This window comes from Manacus vitellinus, unplaced genomic scaffold, assembly GCF_001715985.3.
Source record: "Manacus vitellinus isolate BGI_N305 unplaced genomic scaffold, ASM171598v3 scaffold_44_pilon, whole genome shotgun sequence".
Classification (NCBI taxonomy): domain Eukaryota; kingdom Metazoa; phylum Chordata; class Aves; order Passeriformes; family Pipridae; genus Manacus; species Manacus vitellinus.
This window is the reverse complement of record NW_021940565.1, coordinates 1,447,437-1,474,659: the sequence shown is the minus strand read 5'-3', so window position 1 is coordinate 1,474,659 and position 27,223 is coordinate 1,447,437. Positions and strand designations below refer to the sequence as shown.

At 48.1% G+C, this 27,223-nt stretch overlaps 1 protein-coding gene across 1 annotated transcript in view; it reads right to left on the bottom strand.

Moving 5' to 3' along the window:
• Positions 1-6,379: 6,379 nt before the first annotated feature.
• Positions 6,380-27,223, bottom strand: part of XPR1 (xenotropic and polytropic retrovirus receptor 1) — a 115,343-nt gene continuing 94,499 nt past the window's right edge. Inside the window, exons 11-16 of the mRNA XM_008933914.3 lie at positions 24,113-24,278; positions 22,224-22,415; positions 9,727-9,893; positions 9,332-9,471; positions 8,364-8,585; positions 6,380-6,725 (exon numbers count right to left, since the gene is read on the bottom strand). Of these exons, the coding sequence (XP_008932162.2) occupies positions 6,665-6,725; positions 8,364-8,585; positions 9,332-9,471; positions 9,727-9,893; positions 22,224-22,415; positions 24,113-24,278 (948 nt within the window). The 3' untranslated portion in view covers positions 6,380-6,664. The remainder of the gene's footprint in view (positions 6,726-8,363; positions 8,586-9,331; positions 9,472-9,726; positions 9,894-22,223; positions 22,416-24,112; positions 24,279-27,223) is intronic.

Sequence of the window (27,223 nt, the reverse complement as noted above, 5' to 3'; positions counted from 1 at the left end):
ATCCCAGCCCCGCTCCGGCTGCTGCTTTAAAAGCTGTGGCTTCTGATATTCGTGATTGGTTTCATAATCCCGATCAAAAGGAAATCACCAGGATTATGAAATTGTTTTAATCCTCCTGGCTCTGGCCGCGCCGGCCCCTGCCAGCACGAGCAGCAAGAAATCACTCTTATCTTCTTAAAACGTCCCCAGCCACCCCTGTGGCCCTGTAGCCCTCCATCGTGGCCAAACGTGAGAGCAAGGGCTTCCTTTCCCTGTGGGGGTGACAGCCGGGATGACTCCTTGCTCCACGGGGGACAGACCAAGCATCTTCCCTCGGCTGCTCCCAGGCAGGAGGGGCCGTCTGACAGTTTTGTGTGGAAGAGCCCAAGGCACAGAGACCGTCCTCGCCCTGCACCCCAGCGCTGGGGTCCAACCTCCCCTGTGATGCCAGGACCCATCCTTACCTCCACGCCATTCCAGAAAGGGATCTCGGCTCTTCTGCCCGGGCTGAGGAGGTGAAACACGTCTGGGAGTTGTCCCCATCCAGCTGGGGACAAACCAACCTCCTGCTGAGGTGCCAAAGCAAGAGCAGGCGAACTCCTGCCACCAGCCAGGCTCTTGCCACCAGCCAGGCAGTGCCAGGAGGGAGCTGCAGCCAGGATTAAATCTCTGGGAAGTGGCCGGCGAGAGCAGCAACAGGCTTAGAGTGATTTCAAGGCACTGGGCTCTCTTCTGGAGGAAGATTGATTGCAAGAGACGATGAAGAGATTTAAGGAGCAAAATGAAGAGCAGAGACCCCAGACAACCCAGGGCTGAGCTGCTCAGCCTCTGGTCACCCACTGTGCTGGCAGGAAAACATCTTGGGTTGGAAGACAAGCTGGAGAGAGACAAGCAAAGGCTTCCAGAAGGACCAGGAGCCTTTGTCTGGCGCAGCAAAGTCTGGGTAGGAGGTTTTCTCCAGCATCAGCCCCTGGCGCGTTGCAATTGAGCCCTGGGCACCTTCCTGTGAGCCCCTCCTGCCCACCTCCAACCCCTCCTCAGACATCTCTCTCCTCCAAGCACCTCCACCTCCTCCCGGGACATGGATGTTCCCCACTTCCCACCACCAGTAACATCCCACAGCTCCCAAAGGTACAAGAGCAGCGTTGCCACGGAGCAGTGGGAGCCAACGCTCCATGGGTGGATGCAGCACAGGGGTGGGAAGACACACACACAGACCAGGGACAAAAGAGCCATCAGATCATTGGAAAACAAAGAGCTTGTAATAATGAAAAAAGGACAGATTTCGTAACCAATCACTTTTTCCTTTGAAAAAACACAATCACAGTAACTTTGCTTTATACAACCACCTAGAAACTATGAAACAGTATCACATTGTGCAGTATTTTTTTTTTTTAAACCTACTTATCAAGAAGGGAATTCCACACTTCAAAAATTATATCCATTTGGGGGAGGAAGGAGGAGACAGCTAATAGCGCAGTCACAGATACATCATGAGTCCAAGCAAGCGGCAATTCTTTGTCCTCACCTTTTCCACTGAGCCAAAAAAGAAGAGTGGAGAAGGGGATAGCAAAAGAGAAAGGAGGAGGGAAGAAAGAAAGCACCCACAGAGGACTAATCACACTCCATAATTACTTTTGACATCTACAGGGCTTCATAGAAAGATCATTTAGACCAACACAGCGGGGAGGGGGACGGGAAGGTGGCAGTGGGACCCAGGGGGAACTGTGGCATTCCACCCTGGGCCCCTTCCAAACGCCAATCCTTCGCCAGGAGGACCTACGGGATGGAGAGGTCATCACAAGTTCTACCAGGATGCCGAATTTCTCCTCTGGAGTGAAGAGTTTGCAATTTGGTTTCTAGAGCTTGAGGGAGCGTCAGGCAGGGCCGGTGCCTCTTGCCCACCGTGGCACAGCTGTGCCAGGGCCACAGCGGGCTCCGACTCCCACCAGGAACAGGACTGGGGCATCAGCATCTGGGTACACTCCATGTTGCTGTCCCTTTCCTCCCCTTTCCCTGCAGCCTGGGTGCTGCAGCAGGGACCAAAGAACCTCAGGGATGCTGACACATCCGTTTAACCCTGTGGTGGCAGGTGACAGCTCACCCCAAGGCGCAGAATTTGGGATGGTGTCATGTAAAGGAGGCAAGGGTTGATGAGGTGACAGCCACTGAGCCCAGCCGTGACTGCTGCAGAGGTACCGTAGGGATTTTCCACTCTTCCCCCAGGAGCCCCAGCCCCTCTTTTCCAAGGAGACAAAACAATCCAATCGCCTTCTGGAATAAAAATATAAATTAAAAAAAAAATGCTTAAGGCAGAAGATCATCTTCCCCCTGCGAGTGCAAAGCAGAAGGGTGGAGGAGAGGAGGGAGGGCATGGAGCCAGGATGTGGTGTGTGAGCAAAGTGGCTTTTGTGTTCCCAACTGGAGCCAAGCCGTGTCCCAGTCCCAGGACACATCCCAGCGTGATGGCCCAATGCTGGGGACACAACCCCCAAAGCCTGGAGCACACACCACGTCCCAGCGAGCGGTGCACGGCAGCATCCCTGCAGGACAAGGCCAAATCCACTCATGGTGCAAAACATGGGCCAAGTTCAAAGGCTTCACACCATCTCCTTTGTCAATGGAAGGTAAAATACCCAGGGATTGTTACCTCCTGAACCAGGAACATGCTTTCCCTCCCTGTCTGCCACACTGCAGCAGTGGCTGAGTGCTGGCATGGAGGCAGAACAAGCAGCACAAGAAGTTTTTAGGGAAGTGGGAGCAGCAGCATCCAACTCTGCTGAGATTTCCACAAGAGATCTCCCCCAGTCCAAGATGTTCATGATAAAGGCTGCAGCCCTTCATCCCCTTTCATTGGCATTGGACAAACAGCAAAGACACAAACAGAATGATGAGGGCTTGGAAAGGCATCGGATGAGCACCGGCTGACTTTGGGAACACACCTGGATGTGAGAGGTAGGAGCTTATCAGGTACACAGAGGCTGCAGCCGTGAGCACTGCAAATGCATTTCTTTTAAAATGTGGTGGGACAGCGTCAGTTCCTGCTGATGGAACAGCTCCTGCTCCTGCTTGCTGAGTCTGCAGATCCCAAACCTGCCCCACTGTCCCCTCAGGAGCGCGCCCATGGTGCATGGCATCACCCTGTCCGAGCCCAGGGACACCATCCCAAAGCCACGCAGGGAACCCCAGCCAGCAAATGAACTGGATGCTGCAACACCTAACCCCCTGCAATTCAAAAATCCCTGGAGGAGCAGCAGGATGGAAAGTGACAGGGAATCAGCATGGAGAAGCAAGTTCAAAGGGCATCTCCTCCCCTCAGACTGGACCATCCTAAAGGTTTCACCAGACCAAAGCAGCTCCACACCACCACAACCTCTGAAAGCCACTGAATTGTGAGGTGAAGCAGAACCCAACACAAAAAAGCCACAGCACAGACCTGCCTCAGCTTCCACTTCCCATCCAGCTGTATCCCAACAACTAAAGTGCTGGATAAAACTCCCCCAGATCCTTTTAACTCTGCTCTCCATCCTTCTGGACTGCCACCCTGCTGCTCTCCCTCCAAGCACCCATTAGCAAAGCCCGGCTTAGGAAATGAAGCCACCCTGGGAATGGCCCCTCTCCCCTCATTCCTGCTGCTCTCCCAAGGAGCAACGGGGCTATTTTCTCTCACCATCTGCTTTGCTTCATTAGGTCTCCCTTTATTGGCCAGATGTTCTCGTAGACTTGGAGCCATCCCGGCTTTAGTGCTCGCTCTCAGGAGGAATCTGCACGCCTGACTTCTCGGAAATCTCTGGGAGGGAGGGAACAGGCAGACAGAGGGCTGGGAGCTAGGAGCCTTTAAAAGCCACACTTCTGGGAATTCAGGCTGCTTTCCCCCCCCGAGACAGCATCTTCACTGCCAAAAGGGATGATGTTTTATTTTAGGAGATAATGTTTTCTAGCTGCAGCACACCACCTCCCTTTTTTATTTTTCCTTACTTCTCATGCCAGCAAAGACAGAGAAAAAGGGAAGGGAAAGAGCAGAGCAGATGGACAGGCTGAATTCTTGTTCCCTGTAAAGATCTGGGTAAACTACAGAGTAAGAATTTAATCACTTGCACCCTGACCCTGCCCACCAGGTTGGGAAGCGGAGGGTCGGACAGAGCAGCAGCAGGACAGACAGATGGACACAGGCCACCCTGCCATGCCCTGCTCTCCCCAGCCCAGCTGAGGAAGGCAGAGAGCTCCCAGGGGACTGGCATCACTTCCAAATCACAGAACCATGAAATGGTTTGGGTTGGAAGGGCCTTTAAAGACCGTATAAGCTCCAACCCCCTGCCTTGGCCAGGGACACCATCCACTAGACCAAATTGCTCACAGTGTCTCTCTGTATTTTTAACTCCCCTCTGAAAGGACAAGTTACTAGTAAAGCTCCATTTCTTTGTACAAAAACCCACTCGCTTAAGTAACACCAGTGGTGTTACTTGATTTTAATTAATCCAAACAATTTTGGATTGCCCCCCTCCTGGTGCAGCTGCCCTCCCCTAATGCCCCCATACCCATGGCAGGTACGGCTGCACTTCTCCCCCACCGCTGGAAACACCTACGTGAGGTTTGGACACAGCACCAACTGCTGCAACGTAAATTAGGAACCCCCAATAATTTAAGGGGCTTTATATCTCAGACTCCACTTCAATACAAACAGGAATGCTCTGTTTCAGTACAATCAACAGACCTAAGGGAGTTAGTTAAATACAGGAAAACAGGCTCCTGGGCGTTGAGAGCAGGGGGGACAGCACGACCCCTGCTCGTCCAGCTGTCCTCCTACCAGAGCAGCCTGACACAGTGGGAGATGAGAGCACCACAACCGAGTTTTAATCTATTTCTAATTAAATGGAGAGAACCAAGTTTCCTTCTTCAGTTCCTCTGGGCAAGAGGCACAGCAGGCAAACGGAGGAAACGCAACGTACCGGCCGTGGGAGAAGCCACGCTAACAGCTAATTAAAAAAAACCAACCACCAAACAGCAACTGAACAGAGATTCCTGCAATTCCATCACCCAGACCAGAGGCAGGTCACCAGACAGGCATCAACACTCCATCCTACTCCAGGAGTTTCACTCCTCCCTTGCAGACCCACAGAGATCATGGTATGCCAGGGGAAGGACAGCAGGACTCTGTGGGCCTCCGTGTTTCCCATTCCACAGAAGGAGAGACCAATGAGACCATCAAATTCCCATCACTCTTCCAACATAATTTGCTCAGCAATACAACTGTCCTTCACCCAAGTCTGCTCAACAGTATCCCCCTTTCCAGCTGGAATAACAAGATGAGGCAAAGAGTAGGAGCAACAGCCGAGCCACAGGGCAGCTCACTGGGATAGCAAACAGCAGCTTTTTGCCAAACCAGAAGCCACAGGAAGAGCCTTTTTCAATCTCACCTTCCCCATCAGGTGGGCAACACCACAGTCCTTTCCATGCTCCCTGAAACACTCCACCACTCCAAAATCCCAGCCTGCTGAACCTCCTCCCCCCTGTCCCACACCTCCTCACCTTGTCCCCTTTGCTGTGCTGAGCTGCTGCAGAACACCCAAAAAGCTCTCTCTGCTCAGACTGGGATGCCCTCATGCCATCTAAGGATCACTAAGGCTTTGAAAAGTGCTTTTTGATCTGGAGGATGAAGTTTTGAAGCCTTTTTTTTGCCCAGCGTTTTGCGCTGTTGGTGGGAACCGACTCTCCTTTCCTTAGGACCACCTTAAGACCATCTGCACTACTGTCACACAGCTGCATGGAAAAGCTGGCCTTGAACTGGCACAAGAGACATGCCCAGATGCAGTAGCAGCAACTAAAAAAAAAAAAAAATATCAGAAGGAGAAACTTTGGTTTAAAATAAAACTGAAAAGAAAGAAAGAGAGAGAAGGTACACACAGGTGCAAGTTGTCTCACGAGAGGGGTATTTGGAGGGCATCACCCCACGACCCTGGAGATGGAGATCTACATTCCCCACTTTGTTTTACCGTTACAACCTTCATTGCACAGGACTCAAAGTCACTCTCATACGGTTGTTAAGTTTCATAAATAATGCGAAAACTATACGCAACAGATACATCGTATTTCCAAAAAAATTATAAGAAAAGTTACATCAAATTAAAAAGTAGCTTCATGAATGAAGATACTGCTCTAAGTGCACTTTCCCTGCAAGTGCAGCCAGTGCCTCAGCGCTGGATATGAAGGAAAAAAATCAAAAAAAAAAAAACCACCAACAAAAAAATCAGATTTAAAAACTTAAGTCCGGTTTCAACCAGTCAAAACCGGGCCAAGCAGAAACCAAGTGTGCTCTCGGCACTGTCCCATGAGGGAGTCCCTATGATGCTTCGTTATCCAGATAAGGTTTGTATGTCCTTGTTGAGACTGTAAACAATCCTTCTTTCCTGAACTGTCCTCTTTATTGGCAAAACAAAGTAAAATATTTTATTTTTTTTTTTTGTTTGTTTGTTTAAAATAGAACATTAAAATTAACCCAGAAGAAAAGAAACGAAACACAGTGAGCTTGTTGGAGTCCATAGGATCTGGTCTGGAAGAGCTCGGAAAACGTGTTCAGTGTTTTCTCCTGTTTTCAGCCGGAACTGTACCAGAGATTCGGGTTACTTGGGGAAGAGGGGAACAGAACGAGAAAACAAAGGATGTGGAATAAGAGAACGTGGCCATCTCATGTGTTGACTTCGTTTGCTAGGTCCTCTATCAATACCTTCGTGTCAGAAGCCTTGGACCTGGAAAAAAACAAATGGAAAACTCTCAGTGGGGAGAAGAAATCCCCCATTACGACACACAGACAGTAAACTTGCAGTGCACTTGGGGGAAAAATGGGGGAAAAAAAGTCTTTCTTACGCAGAGAGGGAATAAACAAGCTACTGGAACTGTTTCACACCCTCCCACTCCCACTGGGAATAGCAGAGCCTTATAAAGACACCCCAGCTGTCCCTCAGCATTCTCCTCCTGTGGCACTGCCCACGCCTCACCACGCCGGCCACCCTGTGCCCATGGCCAGTGTCACCTGCCAGGCTGTGACATCCAATGGCCAGGGACACCGTGGCACTGCTGGGTGTGGAACATCCATCCAGCCCTCCCCACAAAACTCCACCAAACCCCTGCAGCAGAGATCCTGCTTGATCTGCCACTGGGCTGCACAAAGGAGCAGCAAGTTCTTTTGGGATACGTCACTCACATCTCCATTTGCTGTGTGTCAGAGGGGTAAATGGGAATGGTTGTAGGGAATCTGACCAGGCTTTGGCCCACATCCCTTCTGCATAAAGCTTTTCAATCTCTAGCAGGCTGTTGGTGTTGGTCCCATCTGTGTACTTTAAGCCAACACGGATATGAGCCAAGCACAGCCCGAGGGTTGTGGCTCAGGCCAGAGCACACCCTTCTCCTGACAGCCACAGCCTCCTCCTCCCACCCCTCCCATGCAGAGCTGCAGGGATTGCACAACACTCCTGACCCGCTGTGCTTCAGCATTCCCAGGAGTCCCAGCTTGTTCCCTGGCCAAAGGGCAGGGCTCTGCAGCTGTGCAGCTGGGGCAGGAGGGACACCAGGACTCTGGAGCACCCTCTGATGTTCAGAGCACAGACACTGCAGGGAAGACAGGCAGCCAACACATTCAGGGGCTGGGGTGGGGAAGCATTTGGGGCGTAGGAATGATGGGTGGGAAGAAAAAAATGTAGAGGTTTAGGTTTGAGAGAGGAAGGAGCCTGAAATCTCACATGTGAATGTTAACCGAAGGATAACTGGAATCTTATAGGATTGCAGAATGGTTTGGGTGGAAACAGACCTTCAAGATCATCTCCCTCCAACCCCCCTGCCACGGGCAGAGATGTCACTCACTAGATCCGGTTGCTCAGGCTCCATCCAACCTGGCCTTGGACACTTCCAGGGATGGGGCAGCCACAGCTTCTCTGGGCAACCTGTGGCAGGACCTCACCACCCTCACAGGGAAGAATTTCTTCTTAATATCTAATCTAAATCTGCTCTCAGTCCATTTAAAACCATTGCCCTTTGTCCTGTCACTATCTGCCTGTATAAAAATTCCCTCTCCCTCCTTTTTTATAAGCCCCTAAAACGGTCAGCCAAGAAGAAGAGAGAGAACCTCTCTTCCAGCTTTGCATTTGTAATCTCTGGCAACTCCTACAGGCTATTTTTGCCGGAGGGGAATCTTGGAAAAAGGGAACTCCTTTTCCAGTGCTTTACCAGAACCCCAAGATACGTAAAGGATGGATCAATTCCCTGTTTACTCACTGGACCTGTTTTGTTTTGGCTGAGATCTTTGCCCGATTCCCAGTCCATAAGTGGCCCCCAGGCATTCAGAGCAACGCCAGGAGGTGATTTTGCTGCACTAGAGAGGCAGGACGTACTGTGAAGCCAGACGAGGCCTGCGCAAGGACACGCTCAGGCTGCGCTTCCACTGCTTGTTCTTGCGGCGGTTCCGAACTCCGTCCTCCTGGTCCATCATCTGATCCAAGAGCGTCAGGTCGTCGGCGTTGAGCGGCGCCACGGAGATGTCCCTCACGGCACGGAACTCACCACAGTTGTTCAGGTGCTCGTTTTCCAGGCGGAAGAAGTTCCACACAAACCGCCTGGATGGAGAAGAAGAGGAAACTGTCGAGCGAGTTCCACTTTTACAGGCATTTCCTGTGTTTGGCAAAGCACCTGGATACCACTGACTCTTCTCATGGATCAAAGTGCCTCTGGGAATAGGCTGGGAGCAGGGAGAAACAACCAGTGACTAACAGCAGCACCTGCAAGACATCTTCCCATCATTCATTGTCCTAACAATGACAGCCCTAATCTGGACAGCATGGAAAGCCAAAGACAACCTCCAGCATCTACCTGAGTGAGGGCCAGCTTCAAGTTCTTCTCAGGAAGATGTGGGGTTGGGTTTCCACCTGGAGTACAAGTGTGTAAAGAGCCCTGGGAACCCTGCAGGATCCAAATCAATGACACAGAACCCAAATTAGCGTTTGGAAAAGCAGCAGAGATCCAGAAAATTGGAAACTTGGGAACCGAGTCAAATTCCAACTGGAAATTTCAACTGGAAATTTTGAGGAGAAATTTGGTAAAAACTAACCCCTCAAGATCATGTCAAGGTTCAGAACAAACTGCAAGCACAGCGTGAAGGACACAGCCCCACGCTGTGGCAGAGCCCTCTACACCCTTCTTCACTCAGCACCCTGCGTGGATTAAATATTCCTGTCAGACCCAGTTTTCCATTTCAAGGACTGCGTAGTCCACGCCAAAGGATCAAGGCACTTTTTCCCCTCACGCTCATGTTACACAGTAAAAATGCAAAGGAGAAAGGAAGAGTTGAGTCCAGCAGCCTTACCGGAACACCTCGAGTGGGGCAAATACAGTAGAAATGATGTCCCCAGCGTAGGGAAAGATTTGCATGGAAGTGAGGGAGATCTGGATGGTCCACGCAAAACGCAGGATGACATCTTCTACAATGGCACAATAGTAGTATGCCTGAGGAAAAGACAGGAACAGGACAGCTCATCAGACACGTTCTGCACAGAAGAGACCTCTCTGGGAAGCTACGGAATTTGCTGCTCGACCTTTAGCAAAGCGAACAGAAATGACCCGTTTGAAACAAATCAACTCTACTGCTGGAAAATCCCAGCCTGCAGCATGCAGTGGCCAACTGCAACATTCTCTAAACTCATCAAGTTTGGCTAAAATATTAAAAGCCTTTCCTAGTGTCAGAGCAGGCTGCATACGCACTTTCTGTGGGTAGACAATCCCTTCTCGGAGAAAGGTGTTTTCACCAGCATTTTTGTCAAAGAGACCCCAGTCCATCTTCAGGTCCCAAATGAGCGTATAGCACGAGCTGATGAAACAGAAGATAATCCACAGGTAGAAGAACACTTGGGTGTCACTGTGGTTTTTAGCTGGAAAAGAGAAGAACAACACACTCCTGTAGAACTGAAAGCAGATTGCTTCTTAAACCAGCTACTAACTGAGCAGTGGAAATCACACCCCTTTTATCCAAGCTCCAGGAAAACCCAACTAGCTAACCTGAACCAAACTAAAAGCCTTACCAGGACCTGCTTTATATTGTTATTTAAATTCCACTTTCATCTCGTTCAACATTTTGCACTTGGGATTGAAATTTACAGTAATATTTGGAACAGGTTCCCCAGGGCAGTGGTCACGGCCCCGAGGTTCCCAGAGCTCAGGGAGTGTCTGGACAACGCTCTCAGGCACATGGGGGGATTTTTGGGGTGTCCTGTGCAGGGCCAGAAGTTGGACACGATGATCCTTGTGGGTCTCTTCCACCTCAGGATATTCCATGATTTTGGACTTGTGGCAGAGCTGCCATTCTGGCTCTGAACAGCAGGTGGAAGCTGAGGGCCACATTTCGCAAAGGACACGGGCTTGTACAAGGGATACAGCAATGAGGCAATGCTCAGTCAGGAGGGTTTGGTAAAAAAATATTTGAGTTTGTATAAACATAAACAACTGTGAATTAGTGCATTAAATGGCTAGAACAGCATGGGTAGTACAGGAATTACCATTAGCCATTTCAGAAGTTGTAGTGGCAAGGGAAAATAAGCAAGGAGGCAGAAACACATTAACAAGTATGGATAAATCCTGAGGCGGTTCTGACTTTTAAATACCCATAATAGGGCTCCTCTTTGGAAACAAGGGGACCGTGAGCCCACCATCTGCTCATCTCGGATATGTTTTTCCAACCAAGTTGTTTCCCATTCCCCCCTTAAAAGGTTACACTGCTCTCAATTCAGCTGCATTTCCCTACATCAGTTGGCTGGGGGAAAACAAAACAGATCTGATAATTCTGTTTGCTTTTGAAAAGATGGCTCATAAAATTCATACAAATAAAACACATTATGACGCTTTGGAAGGCTGAGGCACTTTGCATCTCACTGCTAGCAGGAGTCTCCTCCTTTGGCAATTGCCCATTCACTGATTCCCCCTAACAAAGCAAATAACACTTAGAGCACATAGAAGGCATAATGTTTTCAGTTCAAACCCGATGCCACACCAAGTGACAGCACTGTTTTCCATACATGTGTCTTTAAAACAACAGAATCCCCGACGCTGATCACCGAGGGAGCAACAGGGCAATTTGCCCTCCCCTTCCCTTTGTGTTTCTAACAATTACAATCCAAATGTAACGCAGCAATCCGATAAAATTAATGGAGGTGAAAATGAGAGGCATCGTGTGAGAGCACGTTCCTCCCATTACGCCTTTCAGGCTTCCTGGACATGATGTGCAGGATATAGGTCAAACACACACACTCCTTCTCCACTCAAAACACACCCCCTAAAGCAAACCTATTAACGGCGCTTATGCAGCAAAGCCTGCTCTGCACCGAAGCTTCTCATCGGCGGAGGGAAAGGACATGGGATCGCCGCAGGTCTCAGGTTTGACCAGCTACCCTGTTTCTGGGCAAGGCTGGGAGCCTTTGGGCAGTGCCCCACATCCTCGCCTGTGCCCAGGGACTGGTCCAGCGCCGCATCCCTCCCGCTGCAGAGCCATGACGTCACCGGGAGCAGCGCACAAGTCCTGCGGAACACGGGCTCGGATGCCCAGGTACGTTAACGCTGCTGCCTGGAAACCATCTCCCCCGGCTATTTTTAAAGTGCAGCTGCCCACAGGAGGGGACACAGGTGAGGTTTTTGGAGCTTAGCAATGAGGGCTCTGCTGCGAGGTTTCGTTCTCCCCCATCAGCTCCTCCAAAGCCTCCGCTACATTATTTCAGGAAGAAAAGGCAGATGCTGACATTCGGTGACTCAGAGACACTAAGGCTGTTCTTTCCAGCATTATTTTTAGCTCATTAGATCTCCATGTTTAGTTCCCACTACCAGATCCTAAAGGATAATTCAGAGGCAGCTGATGGGTTGTATGTGCTTTCTTAACACCTAAAATTCCCCAAACCATCCTGAGAGACTGTAATGCTTCCTATTATCTGAGTCTTGAAGGTTAGTTACATGATGCTGTTTTGTATTTGGTTTGTTTTTTTTTTTTCCTTAATTCAAATGAACTGAGTCTTACTCCACACCCATGGAGCAGCCATGGAGAAGGCAGTGCAGCCAGTCCCATCCATCACCACATCCCTGGCACGAGCCATGCCCTGCAGGTGCAGGGAGAAGAGCAGGGAAGTGGCACTGCTGGGTGCTCCTTTGGAGTTCTGCAGTCTGGCCCCTGACTATCATCTCAAACTACGTAAGGGGCTAACAAAACTGTATCCTAAGTTGGCAATTACATAGGAAGAGGGGATTTCAAAGGATCTTGCTGCTTAAACCTAAATCATGGAATGGGTCAGGTTGGAAGGGACCACACTGGGTCACCTGGTCCAAACTCCCTCCTCAGGCAGGTTCGTCCCAGGGCACGTGGGACAGGTTCTTGCATGCAATTACAGGAAGGTGAACTGGGAAGAAATAGGCCCAATTGAGAAATTTTATGGCATTAACCTCGCCAATCTCAAAAGGACGTGCATGCTTTCAGTTAGGTTACCCCGGTCTCAGCTCCCTCTCCCTGCTTCTATCTCTGCACCAGCCTTTTCAGGGGCACCTGCTGTCACGCTGCTGGCCTCTTGCTCCTGCTTGCTCTCTCACCAACCCACTCTGCAATGCATTCAGCTCCTGAAAAAAATTCATTAAAACCCCAAATCACTCCCTGTTAAAATGCTCTAATCAGAACCAGCCTATTGTCTTCAGCCCTGGCCTCCAAGTCCCTTACTTTAATCACTTATTCTTTTCCTCCTGCCTGCAGTTCTGTTTGATACCTTCCTTCCTTCTGTCCTCATTGGTATTCAGCTGGTGTACAGAAATATGTTACTGCTCCAGGCAAGCAATTATAGCTCGGTCTCTGCTGGCTGGTCCTAGCAGCCCTCTTCACTGCTGCTCAGGGGAGAGAAAATCAAGGCATTCATATTCTGCCCAGAGGCTCCATCAACTCCTGGCCTGCCAGTTTTCCAGAAGCAATACAGAGCTCTGCATATGTATGATGATGTCAGGGTCTGTTTAAGCAGGAACTGTTTCATCCTGTGTTTTTTCTTTGTTTAATGATGTGCTAGAAAACACCAAAAACCACGAGAGAGGGAAACTCTCAGGATGAGAGAAGCGCTCTGGACACCTGGCAGATCTCTACCTTTCCAAGAAGGAAAAAAGAGCAAGTTTTCAACCTCCTATGGACTGCAGCAACCTTTTGGCAGCACCACTGCCAGTCCACCCAAGAGGGGCACAAAGGACCTTCCTACTTGATGCTCCAAAGGGCATCACCACGGAGCAACTTCCTGAGCTACAGTTATTCAAAGCAGCACGTGCAGGACAAAACACCACCAGCACAAAACCTCAGTGCACGAAGCTGCAGGTGCAGCTCTAACCCTGAGGATGGGCTGATCTGTGTTCACACTACCATGCTTGCAACTGGTGTTCAGTTATGTCAGAGGCTGTTTGAGTCCACAGTGCCCTGCTGTCTCCACTTGCCACAAAGCCAATGGGAAGCAGAGAACCACGGGAGCTGTTTGCAGCCTTAACCACAAAATTTCCATTAGCATCCTCAGTTTACCCTACAAAAGGCTATTCCAGCAGACACTCTGCACAAATACACCTGCAAATTGCTCCAGAAGGTCAACTAGATAAATAATGGATGGCTTCCACCTTTGAACTGAAGCTGTGAATGGCCACAGTCCCAGAAAACAGCCAAAGGCACTTGCAGCAGCAGAATTTACTGCCTGCAAAAACTGCTGATAGACAATATCTTGGATCCCCAAACCAGCCCCAGGGGCCACAGTATCTGACTGGCATTCTGAGGTAATACTGCTCTGTAGGAGTTATGGCCCCTTCGAAACACAGGCAAGAGAAAAGGTTGCTTTCCATCAAAGGGAGACTGCAAATGTTATCCCGAACGCTCTTAATATTGACTTTACTTCCAAAGAATACTGTCTGTTTACCCTGCTGAATTATTCCTGAGAATGTAAACACTATATAGTATTCAACACAGCAAAAATCAATGCCATGTATTATTGAAGGGCTGGATAAGAGCACAATGGCCCTCGATAAGCATTCCTGGTGTGTCAGCCGTCGCGGCTGGCTGCGGTCTGTGCTGATGGGGAAGGCTGTGATAAAAGCTGTAGGAAGCAGGAGGTTATCAGGGAACACAGCCAGGTAAGCCCTGATACATATCAGCCAACACCGACCCAGCCATGGCAGCTCTGCCAGCTAAAAACCTCTTGGTCCAGGCAAGCCAAACTCAGCCTCAACTGCAGATTTAAGCAGAAGCAAAGCACAAACATACATTTACAGTGTGTGAGGCAAGACACCGGAGCACCGAGCAGGCCTGGGGACGATGTGTGCCCATTAACTCCATCCCAGCACACCACAGGAGCGAGGTGACAGCCCGAAGTGACTTATCTACATAAGACCTGCCATCAGAGTGACACCCCAAAGCATTTGTCTAACACCTCACTGCTCCCAGCCCAGCATTACAGCTCCCTCAGTAATTAGATGTCTTAATGAGGGGTGAGCAGCAGCGCTGCCTTCCTGCCCAGCCAGCGTGTCCCATCGTTTAACACTGATCAATGGCAGAGCCAGGACATGACAGTGGACTTAATGCAGTAAAAAGGCAAATTATCCACGGGAGCACGTGGAGGACTTGCCACCTTGTGCTGACGGGCTTTGCCAAGTCCTATTTCGCAGGAAGAACCTCCTGTTGGATCGTGCAAACCTCTGCGATTGCCTCCAGGCACAATTTAAAGCAAAGCAGCAAAACACAGCACAGTGAAGAACTGTCAGGAGGCAACATCTCATTTCTTCTTGATTTGTAGAGCAGGGAAATCCCCAAATCGTGTTTGGACAAAAATCCTCTGCAGGTTTGCACTGGGTTTGTAGGACAATAAAACCGTGTCTAATTTCAAGGCATGGCAGCAAACTCATGGCTCTTACCTCACAGACAAGTGTGACTTAATTGCAAACAGGAGGAAGCATTATCAGTCATGGCTGAGATTTGAGCTGATTCTTCTCCTGGAGGCTTGTCTAGCATTTGAGAGGTGTTTGTAGGGGATGTTTAATCACTATCTTGAGAAGGATGTGGTTTCCAATATAAGCATTTGCCAGCAGTCTCGCTAATAAGATGTTTGGATTCACAACCAGAAATAAATAGCTTCGTAATCAGGACCTTCAGTGGACAATTTAGGGATTGGGACACAATGTCATCTGCTACCTCTATAGTGCTTTGAGGTCCAACAGCAGATTCTTTCAAAATATAATAGCAACCGAAAAACCACTAAAACAAAATAAATTGTCGAAGGATTGCATAGCCTGCATTTCTGCAACACCACAGAACTCCAAATCCTGTCCAGATCTGACAGGAAGATCATTTGTAATGCAGTCAGTTGCTTTTCTTAAAATGTTCCATTAAAAAAAAAGGTCAGGCTTCCCCTCTTAAGTGCCTGTGAAATGAAGTATCAGTAGGTCACTCTTTTTACTTACACCTCATTCATTAGCGTTCCCATTTCCCCAGCCACCTTTAACACCAAAGTGTAATAAGTGATACAATGATATGCTTAGTGCACTTTCCAAATCCCAGCTCTTAAAGCCCAACTCCTCTCAGCTGCAATCCTAAGAAGAAAACCCACGGATCACGCAGCCATGGGGTGCCCAGGTCGCCTCTCCCCCATGGAGTGTCCCCCAGTGTCCTGCTTGACATCTGCAGACCTACAAAGCACAGCAAGATTTCCCAGCGGGATTTTACGCCTCATTTGTGCAGGGTGTGGTGGCAGTTCCTGAAATCACTCTAAACCCCCCTTCCCAGGCTGCCCATGGAGCAGAGGTTGCTGTCTCCTCTGTCCTTCCCCGTTCACTTACCGCAGGCTCACCGGCACCTCCGCCCCGGCCAGGGTGGTCCTGCCGCATACTTCCCGGGGTGCTCCTCACTCTTCCCAGCTCCAACCCAAAGCAACATCACTGGGATAGGTGTTTAGGCAACCAGAGGAGCTAACAAGCTGGCCCAGAGAAACCAGGGTGCCACAGAGCCCCATGTCAAATCTGGGAGGAGGTCAGAGGCCGGGCTGGAAATGTTTGCCCACGGCAATGCCTCCCAGTTCCTCACTAATGACACCGCTGCTGCTCTGATGGAAAGGATCAGAAAGACTGGCTAATGAACACAACTCATTACCGAAGGCCTCCTGGGCACAGGATGACAGGGTTTCAGACAAAAATTCATCCTAGCTCACAGCAATGTGACAGACGTTGCATGTTTTGGCTCCAAATAATCATCCTGACGGAGTTGCCAGTGTGCTGTGCTAAGGGAAGCCGTGCGAAAGCGGGGAGCATTAAGAAAGAAGCCAGTTAATCCCATTACAAAGTTTGTTTTACTTGAAGAGGTCAATCCAAGCACTCTGTAAGGCTCTCATGACACCTAAATCAAACTCTGACAGCTCTTTCAGCACTGAGGAGGAGGGGGAGAGATGGGAGGTCTTGTACTGACGCAGAACTGAGGGAACAGGATCTCACAAATTCTACTTGCTTCATTCCTTTGTGATTTTTTTTAGAATTTTTGTACTTCTTCAAAAAGGAAATTCTGCTTGTCCACTTATTTTGCCTTGCCCCACTCCTTAGAAATAAAATTATCTCAGTTGAGGCACTATACACTGTTGCACCAATGTCTCATTCCTATAAAAGCAATTTTAGTCCTAGTTCTCACATTACCTCGTTCCCTCCTGCTGTAACCATGTAGGATCACAGTGAATTATTGTCCCACCTACCAGCAAACTCACTCCATGGGGTTGCAACCTGCAGGTTCTAACAGGGTATTGACAAGGGCTGAGTGACACAACCACCACCCAGAGCTCCAGCAGCAGAGCCGAGGTGCAGCCAGGTACCTCCTGCAGCTCCCAGCACCACAGCTGGATGTCACCCCAGCCTCTCCCTGTTCCTGCTGTGCACCACCATCCTTCCCCTGAAGTCAGAGCCTTCCCCAGGGCTCTGCATGGGGACAGACCGTGGGAGAACCAGCGATGCATCCCAGCATGACATCGGCTATGCCAGCCGGTGTCACCGCTGGTAACGGCTGAAGCCACCATGATTAATGAGGACTGGGAGCAGTTACCAGAACTAGGCATCTTCCACTGCATTTTCCAAAAAAGCAGCACATTTCCCATTCTTCCTCTGGTCAGACCTGGTCGAACCTCTCTGTTAGTAAGGGACGGTCCAACACCTTCCTGCAAAAGCCCAATTATCACAGGGTGGCTCTTGCCTTGACACTTTGTGTCTCTATTCCTTGGCAAGGCAAGGAACTCTACCATTTTCTCTTAGGCTGGCTTTAAAAAAAAAATTAGACATTACTCCAGAGAAGCCTGTTTCTGAAGTGATGGTGAGAGCACAGACAGAAGCACTACTCTTCAGAGACAGCCCTATTTAGTTAACTTCGGTATTTTTAATTACTGCCAATTTCCTGGGCTGTTTAATGAGAAAGTGCGTGGCAGTTCCATTATCTTAGACCGACCTAAGGCTCTCCAGGGCACCCCCAAGCCAATGACAGCTAGTGTTCAGCAGGCTCATTTGGAGTGCCTGGAAAAGGCGTGGGAGCAGGATGGAAGAAGAGACACTTACTCAAGTTTCCAGGCCACATAGATTAACTTTGGAATAATTTGGAGGTTAATAAATAGCAGGATACTGCTCAGATCACAAGGATTTCATCGAATAAGCTGTGTAAATCAAACTGACAAAGTCCATAAACCATTCTACCTTCCAGCTGGAGGATAAAATCCCACATAGCCAATTTTAACCCAATACCACGGTAAAGAACAAATGGTCAGGTTGAACCAGCAAATCCCACAAAACAAGAAAATGATAGAAGAGAGTAAAGCACTAAAGGAGTTCAGTTCTTCAAGTACAGAAGTCAAATCTATATTCTATGTGAGTCAGGTATTTCCAATGACATCACGGGAGCAAAAGCCATCAAGGTAAGAGAAAACTGACAGCAGAAAAACCATGATGTGTCTAATTTTACAAAGAATAAAGCTGGAGCATAAAAACATGCCTGAAGCTTAAGAAATGACCAGCACTCCTAGAAGTAGTACAACACAACTCCAGCTGCACTGTTTCTCAGAAGAGCTGCCACCTAAACAAAACAATCCTGTCTTATACAGCCTGAGCCAGGTCCAAGTGAGCAGTGAAAACAAGGCTTGTTATTCCAGGTATGTCAGTGTGCCTTATTTAATGCAAGTACACTTTATACAAGAGGGATCCCTATTGATTTCCATCTCTGGAGCCCTCAAGATATAAGAAGGACATGGACCTGTTGGAGCAAGTCCAGATGAGGCCACTAAGATGCTGTAAGGGCTGGAGCACCTCTGCTATGGAGACAGGCTGAGAGAATAGGGATTGTTCAGCCTGGAGAGGAGAAGGCTCCAGGGAGACCTCAGAGTCCCTTCCAGTGCCTAAATAGGCTCCAAGAGAGCTGGAGAGGGACTATGGACAAGGACCCGGAGTGATAGGAAAAGGGGGAATGGTTTCCCACTGACAGAGGGCAGGGTTAGGTGGGATATTGGGAAGAAATTCTTCCCTGTGAGGGTGGGGAGGCCCTGGTACAGGTTGCCCAGAGAAGCTGTGGCTGCCCCATCCCTGGAAGTGTTCAAGGCCAGGTTGGATGGGGCTCTGAACAACGTGATCTAGTGGAAGGGTCCCTGCCCATGGCAGGAGGTTGGAACAAGATGATCTTTAAGGTCCCCTCTTACCCATAACACTCTATGACTCTATGAATGCTGCGATAAGCTGGACTCCAGTGGGAGTTGCTTTACTGGTGTATTTGTCATGGAAACCACATCTGCTTTTGGCAGAGTGAAAACACTGCAAAAAGTAGTTGTGCGTCAAAACAACACTGCATTCAAGGTAAATATTCTGCTGCAGGCTTGGGCTTCATCATTTGTTTCCCCAGCACCACGTAGGTTTCTGTAGACATTAAGTAAGGCAATATAATACCCTGTTGGCTGGCTCTGGGGAAAGATACTCAGCACTGCCAGGGAACTTAATGCCAGCACTGAACTCCTTAGTGCAAAGAAAGGGTGGGAAAGAGGTGGGGACAGACAGAGGCTTCTGGAGTGGCCAGGGACTGGGTCCCCCAGTTGCCAGGTAGCTTAGAGTTACAGCTATGCCTCATTTGCCTGAGCAAACATACCCCGCAGGACTATATTTACAGAGCACGGCCTTTGCTTCCCATTCCTTTGGGCGGTATAAAAATACTGAGAATTCTTCCTTTGGGAGCTCAGCAACAGTTGTCCTTGTGTTGTTGCTGTCGTCCCTGAAACGTGGTTGTGTTTGCGAGCCGTGACAAAATCAGCACTTGTCTACGCAACCACCGCCTGCTCCAGGCTTGTGTTCTGGGGTAGCTACTTCCACTTCACTAATCCCAGCGATATCTGAATATCAAAATGATAGCTTGGAGTTACCCCTGTAAAACTAGCCTAGTCCCAGGACAACAGGATTGCAATTTTTGAGAGGGAAAACCTAACGGAATTTGCTTTGGTATCTTAGCGGTCTGACATCCCGGCTGCAATTAGAAGAGAAAATTGCATCCTGCATCTAAATCCAAGGGAAGAAAAGTAAAGAAAGGGCTTCTCTGAGGGAAGAAAGAATTGGAATTATGCACTGCCTGAGCAACATGAATTATTAAACAGGGATATTCTGGGGAAACAGATACTTGTCAAGAGCCCACAGTACATGGTGTTACTGGGGGGGGGGATCCTTCTCCACAGGAGGTTTGGAGAAGGGAGTACCACGTGTGATTAGAAGCTGCATAAACATCACTTAAACATAATAAAGTGGCATTTGTACATTTCTTTAGCTCAAGTTGTTTTCCAGCAGCAAGCACAGGAAAACACAGCACAAGTATGCTGTCAGTGCACTCTGTATGAATTAGGTGGCTTTCCATGCCAACAAACCCTCCCAGCCACACAGTCCATCTTCTCACCGCTGGCAGGCACAAGCTACAGACCAGCTACAAATTATCCAGTGTTCAAATGAAGGGGGGAAGATGAGACTTCTCAGAGGGCTGTGAGGTCCCCAGGCCTCCCAAGTGGAGAACAGGCACTGGTGTACATTACCTGACCTCCCAAGGAAAGGCCACTGATTACCCTCTTGTCCTGGCAGCCAAAAGCTGTCATGCCAGAGGTATAAGTCATACGCTTGCAAGCACAGGCATGGAAGACTGTTTCAAAATAAAACTCTTGATACCACAGCAATGAACAGGTTCATTACATACTGCTCCTTAGAGCAGGTCTAAGGAGCAAGAATCTTTACCAATTTGTCACACTTGTTTTGGGCAGTGCTTTCTTAACAGCACATAGCTCCCTCCAGCAGATGTTTTGTAGGTAAGAGATGGGTGTTTGCTATCTTTGGGCAGACACAGAGAAGGTGTGAGCAAGCAGTAAATCTATTTTCAACAGTAGCATCATAACAACTTGATGACAGACCATCTGATTCCAAGTTCAAGAAGAACTGGGAATCTATGTAAAGCACATAGATAAAATTGGATTCTTAACAGGTACAGCATATTAGAAAGTGCATTTATGGCAGGATGGGAAGGGGCCTACAGGGCTGAGAGGACGTGGCGAGGTCTTTAGGCAGCCCTCTGAAAGCCCAGGCAAAGTGGCATTTATAAATCAGTGCTAACATGCAATTTCCAAAGGCCACAAAGCTTCCAAATTTTTTTTTGTATGATACCAGCAACTACATGCTATTGACTCCCACTAACAAACTGGACAGACAAAGGCTGGGAGTCATGGACATCTCACAGCAATTGGAACAAGTCCCGTGCCTGGCTCGTAAACACCTCATTACAGCCCACTCCCTGCCAGGCTGGGAGAGGGGACACCAGTTGTGTATGGCAGCAACCAGAACAGCAGCACTGACGCAGATGCAAACCTCGAGGGCAGTAGAAAGAGGTAAAACTCTTCAACAGGATATTTTGACAGATGCTGGTTTTCCTCTTGGTTCCAAACCTACCCCAACGTTCCCACTGAAGGCTCTGCCAGAGTGTGCCCCCGGGGAGGAGAAGCATTAGTCAGCCTCCCCAAAGCTGCACTGTATATAAAAGATACAAGCAGTGACTACACAGCCAGGCAATCTGTACGTGTCTCATCCCAGGGTTTGGCAGTGGTGACTAACTGGACTGCAGGGCTGCAGAATGTCAGTGAGCAAACAAGTTAAAGCAGGAATAAGCTCCAGGGACATGGTAGCTGTGAGGGGATGCACAGAAGATGCTCCCACACCAGATACAGAGCACCCAACTCCCAGCCCTCAGCCAGCCTGAGCCACTGCACTTCTCTGCCATTAAAATGCAAGGCCTGACAAACATCATCAGTGTGACTTCAGGCCTGGCTATGTCAAAACAGACACTTCTTGGCCATAGGAAGGTTTCTCATAACCCTGCCACCCCTCCAAAAAACCAGCATGTTAACTAGAATTATGCCTTGAACACTTCTGCCTGCCTCGCCACAATAATATTCCAGGGGAGGTAATTGCTCACGACTGTGTGTGGTTGCTAATTTCTGGAGATACAGAAGGCATATAATCTCAAGTGAAAGAATACAGCTTTTAGGACTTCAGAACAATGAAAGGCAGGGCGACTGCCTGAAGTGCAGAAACTAAAAGCTTTTTCCTTCAGAACAAGAAGAGAGTCGAGTAATTGTCGTTTCCAGGGAGATGAGGAACTTCAGGGATCAGAGCTCAATCTGCAGTTAAATGGATTGGAAACAACTCCTTACCAGCTGCAGAAAAAACATGGACAGAGTCACACAGGAAAATCCAGGGAGAGCATTTTCCTGGCACTGTGCACATGCCTCCACATTTAGGAATGGATGGATCGATTATTCAGATGATCCAGGTTGTTCATGAATACTAAGGGAGAAGTATTTCCTGTGTTATCCCTTTCCTCATACCTCTCCCTCCCATTCACCTCCCTTCACAGCAAAACCTGACAGGTATTTCAGTTTTCCCCTTTACGGAGAGAGAAACCTGAAAATTCTCTCCCACGCTCCATAAGCGCAATTCTAAGCAGACCAGGGATGTGAAAAACACCTAAAATAAGATCTTAAAACACTCTTTACAAGCAAGGCAGGTCTCTGCCTCTCCACAGAGATGTTTCACAGGTGCGAAAACACACACACAAAAAACCTGCCAGATTCTGAGCTTCTCTCAGGTAAAAAAGCAAATCCCACGAGTCGCGAAGGATTTTCAGACATCCCTGATACCTTTGTGAGTGCTGTAGAGGGCTGCAAATGTCACCACGAAGAAGGTGGTGGAATATTTTCCAGCGTTAACCAGATGAAAGGCCCGTTTGTTATCACGGTAACGGCGCAGGCACTGGATGAATCGCAACCAAGCAGGGATGCACTGGACGACTGCTCTCACTCCGTAGGAGTAGCTGTTACAAATCTGATTATCTGCAAGAAAAGGAGTTAAAACTCTTAAAACTAAAAGTTTAAGAGCTACTGTTTTCTTCCTTTCTGCAATATCCCTTGATGTGACAGCAATTCCCCATCAACGCTTTGTACTCAGGCACACGCACACCCCAAACAGCAAGAAGCCCATCCCCAGAAAGTATCCCAGAGCTCTATATTCTATCTCTGAGGTATTCAGGTGACACAACATCAATAACACATCCAGACAGATCATCACCTAACTCTCTCACTGCTGCTAATTATAACTAACATGCAAGAATTTTAGGAATAATCTATTTTTAAATGTGTTTCATGCTGTTGGCAGTACTGTGAATAATCAAATTAAGGATGGAATTACAAAAGGCCTTCGACACTGGATTTTTGTGCATAAATGGGAGAGCACTTAGAAACTCTGCAGGACAGCTCTAAAAGGCTACTTTGCCCAAGATGTCCTTGACCCATTTTCCTTGTACACTGTAATAGGAAAAAACAAATTTCAGTATGGGATTGAGTTTGGGGTTTTTTTTCTTTGATTTTTAAAAAGCAAACCCAGGCCTTGCCTCAAAAACAAGGATGGGAAGCAACTACACACCATGTCATTTTGTCATCCCCGTGATGTTTGAAAGCCTTTTTTTGGTTGAGGAGGTGACCAGGAAAGTCCCAGCTCTGCCTGGAACCCCCCAAGGAGTCCATATTCTTCTGCTGTCTCAGTCAGCACATAAACCAAACACCCCCCCAACTAGCAATCATTTGTTTCTTATTCACACAAACAGAGACAAGTTATTAGTTGATATTTATCTCAAAGCACTGTGCCATCACTCCACTGCTTGGATTGGAAGAGGACAAACTGCTAGGCACTCAGTTGCTTCATGTATTTCATTTTTATTTTTAATAAGTAAATATTTAGCTACTTGCAACGCTGTCTTATAGGGAAGGGAAAAATGAGACAGATTGGAAGAACAAAGTGAACACTGATGCTTATTGAAGCACACAGCAAATTTTCAGCAAGTGTCAAAACCATCAGACAACACAATTTGCCAGCAGTCACTGCTGAAAATGGAAAGACAACAGCCCAATCCCCAAGAAGACAGGTACTGTTTTGCCGCTGGGAAAACCAAAGTCAAAATTCATATTCCAGCTCTGTGGCCCTTCTGGCTAGAAAGAAGGGAAGGCAGAGCATGGACAACACTGACATCACAACATCAACTCAAATTGGATAAGGGGTGGCACTAAAGAGATTTTTTCCATCCTCTCTTGCTTCAGGGAAGTGCGGTGGAGCCTGTAAGGCTACAGCACAGAAAACTGTGGTTAACAGGCTCAGGCAACTTGTTTTCACACTGAGCAATAGGAACAGGCTAAAGGTAAACACATGGTCAAACTACAATGAAATAAAACAACAATGCCAGGAAAATGATTTCTCTTTCCAATCAGTAGTGCTGTGTCTAAATTCTTTGATGAATATACACGTCGGGCCAAATGACTGGATTAGGAAATGAACACTCATGTGAAATTCCATTTCTCCGGATGGAAGTAAGAAAGGGGAGAATGTCTCTAATGCCGTGTTTACAAGAAACGCCTATTAATTTAATTTCCTATATCATTTGTAGCCCTCTTCAAATCAGATAATTAGGAAGCTGCCTTGCTCAGTGTTTTTCAGGTCATTTTGACCGTGTTCACATGGGCCATCAGCATTACTCTACCTGTATTTGCCAGAAGTCCAGCATTGTTCTCCCACTGAACCTCAAAGCTGTAGAAGCAGATCATGTATTCCAAATCCATGAGAATCACAACCAGGCTGTTGAGCTGATCAGCCAGCCAGAAATCTGCGAAGCCTACCTTGTGGAAGGGAGCGGTGAACACTCGAAACTGTCAGGAGAAGAAAAAAAAAAGCAGGAATAATTCATGGCTGTGTCAAAGGCATCTAAATGCAGTGGCAGGACATCACAGCACTGAACAAATATGGAAATAACAGAAATGCTTGAAGATTTATTGCTGACCTTTTGCTTCAGCTGACAAAAAAGGATAACTACCTCCTCACTTTTAGCACAAGGAACATTCCTGCTTTCGTCCTCCTGAATGCAGATATTCTGTGTCCCTCACCCTTTTGTTTTTTACTGGCAGAACAGCCCAGTCTCCTCCAACCAAGCCCTTTCCCAGAAACTCCCAGTCTCCATGTAAGAGCTCTATACAGCTCCATTTCTTCCGTCACTCCTCATTTTGACCAGCTCTTTCTTTCAGGCACTTACACCGTGTCTATTGACATCTTCTACACTTACCTTCTCCCTCACACTTAATGTCAGTTGGATTTAGACCCTCAGCATGGCCACTAGTCTGATCATGCCTCGGTTTAGTAAACTCACCAGTTGCTCTTTCGTGTTAGAAGCTGTAATAGTGAGGATTGTTACTGGATCTGCCAATGCCTCCAGCGGGGAAAGAGTTAAAGAAAGGGCAGAGGAAAACCTATTAACTGGCAGTTGGACTCCCCCTCAATACCAGGCCACTTTCCCTCTAAGCCTTAACAGCAGTTTTGCTCCTTCCAAACCAGACAGTTTTCATGCTCCATTACCTTTGATTACAACTCTCCCTACCCGGTTAGTTATAGTTACTAATGGCCAATTTCTCACAGAGACGGCACCAGCACCATCCGGTCATTCCGAGATTTATGAGCCTTTAAATTAATGAAAGCACAGGCTAACACTGATCTTTTATGTTGCTCGCCTTATTAATCTAAAGGGTGCACAGCTCTAGAAACCCAGGAAAGGACTGACACGTTCCCATCAGCCTGTAATGCAAATTTAAGGCTCTGCTCCTAAATTTCAAAGCCATATGGGGCACTAAGAGGTAGTGGCATAAAGCAGATATGGATCTTGACCCAGAAAGCACAGTGCTCGTGTTGGACAGCACCTATTCCCAAGGCTCAAACAGGGCTAGCCATCAGGGAGCACTGTCTTCAGAGGGGCCCAGCTGCAGAACAGCTTCTGCAGAGGTCAGAGACCTCACCAGCCTTCCTTTGCAAAAGGCCCTCCCTCCCTTTTCCCATCACTCCCTGATACTCTCTTTATCTGCTTCATCATAGACCTTTTTTTACCCATGAATAAAGACAAGCTAAAAAAAAAGGAAATGTGAAAACAGCTTTACAGACAGATCTCCTGGGGGGGGAAAAAAAAAAAAAAAAGGAGAAGAAATAATAAAATCCTTACTGCTATTTAATTTAGGGAGAGGCACTTCAGCACTGCCAGAAAACAGCGTAAAACTTTTAAGAGAGTAGAAGCCTTCCACCTAAAGGTTAGGGCAGAGTAGGAGTCAACAGATATGTCCACGACATATCTGGCACTGGCATCTTGGGTTAACTATCCTTCTGAGCTGTCATTTGAACCCTCCTAATGCCATGTACCAGGCACTGTGGCTTCTGGCTGCTGTCCAGGCACAGTTGGAGCTGCAGCCTGACTTCCAGAGGGTGCTGGCACAGCAGGTACCACAGGCACCTCCACACTTCCCAGCTCAGAAACCTCTGCAACATCCTCCAGAGAAGAATCATGTTATAAAATACTGGAACAGAGCTGAACCTTGGTTTCAACAATCAACTGCAATTCTATATCAACAGTTCCACAAAACCTGAGCACAGACTTCCCGGTGCTGATCACTGCACTTTTAATCAGTGCTGAGATGGCAGATATTTGAGCTGGAGCTGAACACTTCCTAGATTTTCACCTCTCTCAGAGGGGCTCCCTGCACTTGTGTCACCATTCAGCTCCCTGCAGAGAGTGTGGGCATGTGGACACTGGGCCATTCCCTGTGCTCGGATCCGATTCCTCCTGGAGAGCTGCTCTCCTCAGCCCACACAGCTGCACTCATGGGCTTCTCACCCAGCAGCAAACAGACAAGGAGTGCTCACCTAAGCCTGCAGAGCCTGGGATGGGAGTTAGACTCACTATGGGCTAAGTAACTTTTTTCATTCAGAGGAGGATCAATTCCAACGTAACCATCCCTCAGGGATTAACACGAGCTCCCACCTGGGAGCAACAGCAGCCTCCTAGATCCACCAGGAAATGCTACAAGACACTTAAGTATGTCCCTGACTCAGTTCTAGAAAAATTGAAGGTGTCAGTAATGCTCTGCCACACCTGATATATCAGACTTCATTTTCGCTGGAAATGAAACATACGAAGTATGTGAAAGAAAATGCTCACTAAATGAAAATTTGTGTGAGCAGCATAGTTCTAACACTTGCACTATTTAAACCTCCTTTCACCCAGAGAGCTGCTGGCAACTGGGTGAAGAAATAAAATACACCCAGCAGCCAAGTACATACAATAAGAGCTGCTCTTTATGTGCTTTGTCTGGCCTCTTTTTTCCCCCCTTCCTCCTTCCACATAACACACAGAAGTACTGTGTCATTTCCCACCATTAAGGTGATCTTGCATTTTGATGAAGCTTTTTTCCCCCCCAGGAGACCTTAGGATGAATTGGCCTCTGCAGGCTCAAAGGTACTCAATGAACCTTACAGGTTCCCTTCCAACTCGAGATATTCTGTGATTCTGAGAGAATCTATTTACAGATATATCTGTATCAATCTGAGACGCCAGTTACAATGATATGAACTGACAGAACAAGGGAGAATGGCTTCAAACAGAAACAGAGTAGGTTTTAGATTAGCTATTAGGAAGAAATTCTTCCCTGTGAGGGTGGGGAGGCCCTGGCACAGGTTGCCCAGAAGGGTTGTGGATGCCCCATCCCTGCAGCTGCTTAACACCAGGTTGGACAGGGCTTAGAGCAACCTGGTCTAGTGGAAGGTGTCCCTGCCCATGGCA